At 48.7% G+C, this 9,921-nt stretch overlaps 1 protein-coding gene across 1 annotated transcript; it reads right to left on the bottom strand.

Annotated features, from left to right (window-relative positions):
- Nucleotides 1-258: 258 nt before the first annotated feature.
- Nucleotides 259-5,611, bottom strand: ATP5MJ (ATP synthase membrane subunit j). The gene is made up of 4 exons (XM_028102240.2): nt 5,523-5,611; nt 1,884-2,007; nt 1,112-1,135; nt 259-438 (listed from the first exon to the last, which is right to left on the bottom strand). The coding sequence occupies exons 2-4, from the start codon at nt 2,005-2,007 to the stop codon at nt 404-406; spliced, it is 183 nt and encodes a 60-aa protein (XP_027958041.1). The 5' UTR covers nt 5,523-5,611; the 3' UTR covers nt 259-403.
- Nucleotides 5,612-9,921: the final 4,310 nt, after the last annotated feature.

Raw genomic sequence — 9,921 nt, 5'->3', positions numbered from 1 at the left:
CTGATCTTCACAATAACTCTAGGAGAGAACTGACACGCAGTCCCGCTGTCCACACGAGAAAACACAAGGCTCAGCGAGGTCACAAGAGTAAGTGGCAGAATCATCTGTGTAGTGGATATTTATCAGACATCAGAAGTGAGGGCCACATCGAAGCCCCAAGTCCTACAGTCATCGGGATGGGATGGCTCGCTCAGATTCTGACTGTCTGCCGTGTGGCGCACGGGGGAGCTGACAGAGGGACACAGGTGTGGGCAGTGGTGCACCTCAGGTACATTTATTCACGCCACAGGGGACACAACACATCTACAAGTGTACGGCGGCGCTCCACGTTCCCATCTAACAGCGTGCTGAGATTTACAAACAGACTGATGCTCCATCGGACGTGCGCTCCAAGTACAGCCGGTCAATGATGGCCATGAGCAGGCGCAGGACTGGAAGCTGTAGAAAGAGACACATAATACAGATATCATTGAAGAAGAAAGGAAACCATGGAAGACAGTTTATTACATGAGTATTAACAAGTCAGAAACTGTCAACGACAATTTTCAATACTACGAAGACATGTGGAGGGTCATTTCTACGAGGAGCGCCCAGCAGGTGTAAGGGTTGCGTGTACTCCCCTTGCGCAGCCGGGAGCTCGCCTGCCAGCACAAGGCTGGAGCGCAGGGGAGTGTCTTCTCCCCAGGGGTCACCAGCCAGCCCTGGGGCTTTGGGAGGACTCAAATGACTACAGTTTCACTGTCATTTGGGGAAAAGAGTGAAGACATGTCCAGCACCAGGACATACATTCATGTGGTGCTTTCTTTCCAGACACATTTCACAGGGCGGCTTCCTGCACAGCTAGCCTGGTGCTGCCCTCCTGGGGGCAGCAGCGACCCATTTCCTAGTATCCCTGGCAGTTTTACTTGGCCCAAGGCGGTGAGCAATGGTTTTTAACGCTCAGACTGTAAGAAGAACTTCCGAATTCTCTTTTCCGGTAGGGACAGCACACTTCACGTTCTCTAGCCGCCCCCTGCACTGTATACGTTTTGTGAGCAGTGACACACCTTGTCCTGAAAAGGTTCGACGGTGTTTTGCGTTCCCCATCCCTTTGAAGAAGCAAAATTCTTACCTTTCAAAGCTTTACTTCTTTTATCTGAAATAAAAAGAAAGAAACACTGGTTATATCAACGCTTTACAAAAATGTTCTTGGTCAACTGACCACTGCTAAAATCAACATTTGGCTGAGAAGTTCACAGCTGAGGTAAAGCGGTTACGTGAAGTTTTAGGAAACAGGAGTTTCGACGGTGCCTCCCAGCCAAGAGGTGGTACTGCTGCCACCAAAGATGGGTCGGAGCAGTGAGGAGCCCTTCGGAATCTGCAGGACTCTCCACTCCCGACCATTCCCCAGACTCCAGTCTTGGAGTTTAGAGTTTCTCCCTTCTCTCCTCTTCTAAACTAATTGCTTATTAATACATGATTGGGCCTCATCTCTGTTCCACTGAGTCATCTCTGCTCCAAAGGTCACCCTGCCCCCACTTCTATTATAAAAACAGTTCAAATGTTCACAGTGGTGGGAAAGGTAGCGTAACGCACCACACGCCAGGACACTCCACCCCTAACGGTTTCCGCAGTCTCTTCCAACGAAGGACATCTCCTGTGCATGCCAAACACCACTGTTACACCCAGGGAACTCAGAATCCCCCATTATCAAGGCCTTGCTCACATTTTCCCAGTTTTCCCCAAATGTCTCTTACAGCTGACATGTACTCCCCACATTTTAACAAAGGGTTCTGATGCTCACTTCTGGGTAAGAACTGTTGTTCTTTCACAACAGGAATCATGATTCCTTTTGAAAATGATGTTCATCCTGACTGCTGATGAATCGACATAAAGAAACTTACCAGCACTCCTGATTTTATAAATGATGACACTCATCAACCCCATTCCTAACCAAATCTCCTGGTAAACCTGGGTATAGTAGGGCTTCATGGGGATCCAAACATTTTTAATAAGGCTTTGAAGCATCTGAAAAGGAACACAGTGATAAATACTACCATCACCATCTTTTTTTTTTTTTAAGATTTTATTTATTTGAGAGAGCGAGCATGAGCAGCGGAGGATGGGCAGAGGGAGAAGGAGACTCCCTGCCGAGCAGGGAGCCCGATGCGGGGCTCGATCCCAGGACCCTGGGACTATGATCCGAGCCGAAGGCAGACTCTTAACCGACGGAGCCACCAAGGCGCCCCACCGTGACTGTTGTTTTAAAGCTAACTGGTAAGAGGTTCCAATATATATTCTTAAATTTGACCGTTTCATGTGCCACTCTCCAGCAGCCATTCCTACCCGTAATGGGGACCCCGCTCGGCAGCTCTTCAAGCCCCACTCACCTCCAAGGCTGCCAACCTCGGCCATCCTGGTGCTCCACCACCCCTCACCCCTCGAGCCCCAGAGTGCCCAGCCCGTGCCATCTTGCACTGTCCCGAACGTTCTTCCTCCTCACAGCTGTTCTCCACTGATGCTATGCCCAAAATTACACACCACGTTTTTCAAACTTTTAAATAAAACTACTATGTTTGCATCACCATGTGAAGAACTGCTGGCATTCAGAGCTGAAAAAGAAGTCCTTGTGAGACCCACACTCAGCCTAGAAATCTGCTGCTAAACGCAGTGTAGGATGACGAAGTCACTTCCTGAGAGCTGCAATCACGACATCACTTATTTAATGAATAAAAACGTTTACCTCATTACTGGATTTTGATTGGGAAAAGTCATCAAATGCTGAACTGACAAAGTTTGCTTCTATGAGCAGGTCTCAAAGTAAGGCTTTTGATTACAATTTACTAGACTCTAAAATTGGATGCCCTTATTTTCATTTTAGCTTTGTAACATCTCAAGTGGTCTATTAAACTACAGTCATTCAAATCATTGTCAGGAATAACCAGATGCAAGTACTTTGCATTTTCCTTGAAAACACTACTTTGGCTTCAGTTAGTGATGTCGCTCATCCCCACCCTGACCAGAGCCTCAGCTACCGCTTCTTTGCATCACTATTTGGGATACATGGAATTTTACTTCTCTTCACTTTTCTCCTGCGTGATCATTATTTACTCAGCAGATGTGAAGTGAGCACGTACTAGGTGGCGGGCATTGTTTAGGGGCTGAGGAACCAGCTCCTAAGGAGGCAGAATACCTGCGACAAGAGTGTCCTTGGCGGAGGCAGTGTATGTGCCAAGACCCCAGGTCAGGACGGACTCGCAGAGTCTGGGAGGAAAGGGGAGCCACAGTGGCTGCCCAGATTCAAATCCCGCTAACTTCAAGTGCCTCAATTTCTTCCTCTGGAAAACAGGGATAGAAACACCACCCACCCACAAAGGGAGCTAATGAAGAAGAGTTACTCCGCATCAAGAATTTACAGTGTGTGGTGTCCCACGCTGAGTGCTGTTAAGACTGTGGGAGGGAGGAGCTTGGTCATTTAGGGCCTTGGAGGCCATGGGGAAGAATTCAGCTTTTACTCTAAGAATGTCAGGCAACCCTAACAGCATTCACAACGTGCTTACATACTTATCTCCTGCACGACCGCCTAACCCCTACAAAGTGGCTACTTGTGGGAGAGTTGCCGGGGGTCACACAGCTGGATCTATGAATCACCCTGCCCCCCAAACCTCATTACTAGGGAGAATCAGCTCTTCTGAGAACTTACTCAGGCTGAGGCACTGTCCTAAAGGCTAGCCAGCCCCACCCCCTGCCCCCAGTGTGACCTTGAACAATGTGGTTGTGTCCTCCTCCCCGAACCCCCTGCAGAGACGTCTACCCTCACACTTCCTGTCCTCAGACTGGGATGCTCTGTCACAGCATGAGGATCCCAGAAACCAACAACCCTGCCCTTAGAAGGTGGCTGAGAAGACCCAAACAGGACCTGCAGGCGGCCTCTAAAACCCCCAGGTGGGAAGAAGAGTTCAGAGGGACCGAGTGCATTCCCCTCCTCCCTGAGCCTGGCAGTGACTGGGCAAGAAGGTGTTCCCAGCTCCCAGCGGGGCCAGAATCCTGGGTTCCAATCCCAACCTTGGCCAAGCTCCTGGAGTTGTCCTTTCAGAAGGTTGCCCCTCTGTGACACAGGGATATGTCCACCTGCCTCACAGGGATCTTGCTGGCATGCAAGGAGGAAACGTGAATGGCCCAACTGGTCATCGGTCACAGCAACAGCAGAAGGAAGTGCTACGAACACCCAGCTGAGGGCAATGGTACCACGCTCCTGGGATTCTAAGAGGGAGAACATAAGAAGAGGCCCTCACGTAGGCCAGACGAGGATCTGGAGGGAAAACAGCAGAGCACACTGAGAGAGTGCAAAGGAGGGAAGAAGGTGCTGCAAGAACGCCAGCTACCCCATTTTCTGCTCAGGACCCAGGGCCCCCAGCATCGTCTTTTCACCTAGAATTATCTTGGACTGCTCCCTCCTACACTACAAACACTTACCTATCCCCGCCCCACTTTCCTTTTGGCCAAGGTTGTCATATTTTTCTGGACAAGCGACCTTTTAATAAAGTGAGGCCCTATCCCATCTGAGTCCACTGTCCGTCCACATTACCAGCTCTGTGTGGGGGTTTTATTTTTTTAAAGATTTTATTTATTTATTTGACACAGAGAGAGAGGGACAGCGAGAGAGGGAACAGAAGCAGGGGGAGTGGGAGAGGGAGAAGCAGGCCTCCTTTGGAGCAGGGAGCCCGATGCGGGGCTTGATCCCAGGACCCCTGTGATCATTTATGTGACAGAGAGAGCACAAGCAGGGGGAGCGGCAGGCAGAGGGAGAAGCAGGCCTCCTTTGGAGCAGGGAGCCCGATGAGGGGATCCATCCCAGGACCCTGGGACCATGACCTGAGCCGAAGGCAGACGCTTAACGACTGAGCCACCCAGGCGCCCCTGTGTGGGGGTTTTAGAGCACTCATTCCTCCAAAGGCCCATCCTTTGGTCAAATGGGCGTCCACTGTGTCTGCGAAGTTTTGGGCACGTTAACAGCAAACTATTAGCCGGTCTTACACGGGAGACAGGGTACGTCTGACCCGCTGAAGCCCAGACTGGGATTCCAGAGCTGAGTGCCATACAGTTGCAACCGTCGCCTCTGACCCCGTCGTGGGCCCCGTGTCCCCTCCCTAAGGCCTTCTGCTGTGCCGGGGTCACCTGCAGGGCACCGCGTTGCAAGGAAACCCGAGGTACCAAGGAGAGAAGGTACTGAACGCAGGGCAGGCGCTCCAGGCCGGGGTCGGGGCTCCATCTCCAAGCGTGGAGCGCCCTCGGGCAGGTGGCCGACCCCGGCACGGCCGGGGCGCGCTCCCCATCACCGGAGGAGTGCGGCGGCCCTGGCCAAAGGACAGGGAGGGACTTCCCGCGACCCGCCAGTCCGCGGAGCGCCTCCTTTCACCGGCCGGGGACCGCGGCAGGACCCCAAGGTCAGCGGGGGCCAGGCGGCTCTCTCGCTCGTCGCCCTGCGCCCCGCGGGCCTAGCGGCCCCGCTCGAAACAGCCGGCCGCGCCCCCCGCACTCACCTCGGCGCAAGGACCCCGGCTCGGGCCGCCGCAACACCCACTGCCAACGACTTGGAAAGGTCACCGAATGCGCAAGCGCCGCGCGGGGTCCGCCGGGAAGGCGGAAGGAGCGGCAGCGCTCCGAGGCCAGAGCGCCTCCCGGACCGTGCCTGCGCACCACAGCGCCCCCAGCGGTCGCCCCGGTCAACCTGAAAAAGGGGCCGTCTTTACTTCCTGAATTAAAGGCTGAGAGAGAAGTCGTCTCCCCTTCGTGGTTTTCTTGCTCTTTCTCTTTGTATTAACTTTTTTGCTCTGCACATTTTTATGCAGCGATTTCTGTGCATAGTAGGTTTAGTCAACAGACACTGGGCTTAACAGACACAGGCTTTCAAAACAACTCGGCTTACTATGTGCAAGGAAATAAACAAGACTGAAAATTTCAGCGGAAAACTGGAAATCGTAAAAAAAGAAACAAAAAACCACTTAGCCGATCTGAAAAAGAACCAAATAGAAATTGGGTAGGTTTAGCAGGAGATTAGATTAGAGAGCTAGGGTACAACAGAAAAGTCCCTCATATGTGTAATTGGAGGCCCAGAAGGAAAGGAGAGTGAGATGGGCAGAAATATTAGAAGAGATAATGGCTGGCTGAGAATTTTTCAAAAGTGCTGGGGACAAAAAATACACCAAAGATTCAAAAAGCCTTCCAGAAACCCAGCAGGCAGATAAATGAAAATAGACCAACACCTTGAAACATCATAATAAAACCACAGAAGGGGCGCCTGGGTGGCTCAGATGGTTAAGCGTCCGCCTTCGGCTCAGGTCATGATCTCAGGGTCCTGGGATGGAGCCCCGCGTCAGGCTCCCTGCTCAGCGGGAAGCCTGCTTCTCTCTCTCTCCCTCTACTACTCCTCCCTGCTTGTGCTCTCTCACTCTCTCTGTCGAATAAATAAATAAAATCTTAAAAAAAAATAAAACCACAGAAAACTAAAGATGAGGAAAAAATCTTAATTGTCAATCTAGAATTCTCTGCATGCAGAAATTAGCCTTCAATAAGGAAGGCAAAAAAAGACATTTTGGATAACCAAAGACTGAGAGAATGATCACCAGTACCTGCACAGTTTTAAAAAAAACTCAATGTTCTTTATTCAGGCGGAAAGAAAGTGAGCCCAGATGGAAGGAAGAATGAGGGCACAGGAAGGAAGAGCAACAAGCATGGTCCCGCTTCCAAGGGACAAAGGCTTAGGACAAATGAAAACTTCATTCACCACCTGAAAATCTTGCTATTTTAGGATAGTCGTTCTCAAAGTGTGGTTTGGGGGTTTCCAAGAACTCCGGGGATCAAAACTATTTCCATAACAATGGTAAAATGTTTTTGTCTTTTTCGCTAGAAGTATCTCACAAGGGTTCTGTGGAGTTTTCCAGAGACCAACTTGTGATGTCACAACAGAATGAATACAGAAACGAATATGAGAATCCAGCTATCTTCCATGAAGGCAGACATTGAGAGATCTATAAAAATGTAAGAGTGTCATTCTTACACACATATAGTGACTTTTCATCAAAATATTCCCTTTAACATCAAATAGGTTTTATTATTGCTATTTTTAAATTAATTAATAAGTGTCTCAGTTGCAATCCCTAATAAAGTAGATGTAACCTACATAAACAAAAGTTCTCTAGGGGCTTCATTAATTTTTTAAAAAGATTTTATTTATTTGTCAGAGAGAGAGAGAGAATGAGAGAGAGAGCGAGCACAGCAGAGGGAGCGGCAGGCAGAGGGAGAAACAGGCTCTCCGCTGAGCAAAGGGCCTGATGTGGGACTCGATCCCAGGACTCTGGGATCAAACCCGAGCAGAAGGCAGATGCTTAACCAACTGAGCCACCCAGGCACCCCACTTCATTAATTTTTAAGAGTATAAAGGGGTCCTGAGGTAAGAACCCAGTTTGTGAACCACTGTCTTGGAAAAGAATGTTTGAGACTTATAATAAGGTAGGTCCTGGGATGGAGCCCCGCATCGGGCTCCCTGCTCGGCAGGAAGCCTGCTTCTCCCTCTCCCACTCCCCCTGCTTGTGTTCCCTCTCTCACTGTGTCTCTCTGTCAAATAAATAAATAAAATCTTTAAAAAAGAATAAGGTAGGAAACTGCTGACGACAATAAGCATTTCGGAACAACTTACAAATATCATCATAATCTATTTTAAGATAACAAAGCTTTTGAACTTCAAACTCCACTTGAGATCAACAGGATTTTCATGTCTTTTGTTGCAAAGCCAAAACACCCTATGAAAAATACATCTTCAAAGGAAACAATGTTTGAAGACAGAGCCACCCAGCAGATTTATGCAAAGTGCAGAATTCTGCATTTTGCAGCTGAGAAGGTCAGAGAAGACATGAAGGTACTTGGGACACTTCTCCCACTTTGTCAAGAGTGCTGCTTACCGGCACCAACATCATTTATAATTGTCTCAACTGCTTGTTTTCCCTTTGGGTCTGCGGCACAAACTGTTCTGGGAATGAAAATACGCAAAACCTCCACCAAGGCCCATGGCTTCCTCTGTGCTCTAGTCTAAATGTCTACAAGCCTTTTAAGAACTGTCAAGCTGTCCCTTTCAGCTTTGGAGAGGAATGCAAGTTGAGCTGCGCTAATTGAGTATGAAGCACCAAGAACTACCAATGAAATGAAGGGGTCAAATCTATTTTCTGTGACGACACAGAATGCTAACTACAACGCAGGAAAATGGCAATTAAATGAGAACAAATTTTGAAACTGAAGCATCAAGACAGTCTCCTTAAACTGCTGTTAAAAACTCAAAACTCAGGGCACCTGGGTCGCTCAGTTAGTTGGGCGACTGCCTTCGGCTCAGGTCATGATCCTGGAGTCCCGGGATCGAGTCCCGCATCAGGCTTCCTGCTCAGCAGGGAGTCTGCTTCTCCCTCTGACCCTCCCCCCTCTCATGTGCTCTCTCTCTTTCATTCTCGCTCTCAAATAAAGAAAGAAAAGAAAAAAGTTATTAAAAAGCAAAACAAAAAAACCCCCTCAAAACTCAAGAGGACTGAGGGAGGTAGCAACCCAAAAGTTCAAAGAACATAGAAAAAGTCTTCCAATCATTTTACACCTGTTAAAATGACTAAAATCAAAAAGACAAGAAATAGCAAGTGTTGGCAAGAGAAACACTTGGGAGGAAAAGGAACCCTTGAACACTGTTGGTGGGTATGTAAATTGATGCAGCCAGGGTGGAAAACAGTATGGCAGTTCCTCAAAAAATTAAAAATAGAACTACCATATGATCCAATAATTCCAATATTGAATATTGACCTAAAGAAAACAAAAACACTAATTTGACAAGATAAAGCACCCCTATGTTTACTGCAGTATTATTTATAATATCCAAGATATGGAAGCAGTCCAGGTGTCCATTGATAGACAAATGGATAAGGAACACACACACACACACTGGACTATTACTCAGCCATAAAAAGGATGAAATTGTGCCATTTGCAACAACACGGATGGACCTAGAGGGTATTATGCTAAGTGAAATTCCCCAAAGAAAGACAAATACCATATGATTTCACTGATATGTGGAATCTTAAAAAAAAATGAATAAACCAACAAGCAGAATTAGACCTATAAATACAGAGAAGAAACTGATGGTTGCCAGAGGGAAGGCGGGCTTGGGTGAAATGGGTGACGTGGAGGGGGAGGTTCAGGCTTCCAGTTATGGAATGAGTAAGTCACGGGACGAAAGGCAGAGTGCAGGGAATCTAGTTGAGTGGTGACAGGTGGCAGCTACACGTGCGGGCAGCTCGGCCTAACGTCTGGTTGTCCAATCCCTACATTGCACACCTGAAACTAGCGTCCCATTGTGCGTCAACGATGCTCAAAAAAAGGAGAAGCCCTCTGGAAAACGTTCTCGTGAAAGGAAACCTCTTCATCTGTCACCTGAAAACGTACGCTGACGCCGACGAGGGGTGATACAGTGTGGAGACACAAAGGGAAGTTTCACAGTCTTTTGAAGTGGTTTCAGTGTATTTTGGGAAATTTAGAACATGTGCTGGCCTTCACATCAAGGATGAAGTTACAGTATTTTTAGTCAATGCTGAATGACATATCAAGAGTCTCAACGACTTTACGATTACATTTTTACTTATTGCAAAACGGGTTCTTTCCCATCGCCAAAGGGTGTGTGTGTGAGGGACAGTTTTGCAGGCAGCTGCATCTGGACAGGTCAGAGCCTGAGGCCCAGAGCCCACCATAGACGCTAGTGGTGTGGTCAGGATCTGGACCTGGGGCCCCCGCCCCAGCACCAGGCCGGGCTCTTTTTTTCCGTGAAACACCTAGCGTGTAACCCCCGCCTCGTCGGCCTTCTGTCGGCACTGTCCCGAAGCGGACCTCCTGCTTGCCACTCTTGGAGCGTTT

Source organism: Eumetopias jubatus, unplaced genomic scaffold (assembly GCF_037043125.1).
Source record: "Eumetopias jubatus isolate StellerSeaLion01/CBP00866 unplaced genomic scaffold, mEumJub1_p1.0 scaffold_7, whole genome shotgun sequence".
Classification (NCBI taxonomy): Eukaryota; Metazoa; Chordata; class Mammalia; order Carnivora; family Otariidae; genus Eumetopias; species Eumetopias jubatus.
Note: the sequence above shows the minus strand (reverse complement) of the source record. Positions and strands in the feature narration are given on the sequence as shown.

Coding starts and splice junctions, on each gene's coding strand:
- ATP5MJ (XM_028102240.2), bottom strand. CDS start 2,007: ATGCTTCAAAGCCTTATTAAAAATGTTTGGATCCCCATGAAGCCCTAC. Junction 1,136..1,883: donor TTATAAAATCAGGAGTGCTG/GTAAGTTTCTTT, acceptor TTTTTATTTCAG/ATAAAAGAAGTAAAGCTTTG. Junction 439..1,111: donor AAGAAGTAAAGCTTTGAAAG/GTAAGAATTTTG, acceptor CTCTTTCTACAG/CTTCCAGTCCTGCGCCTGCT.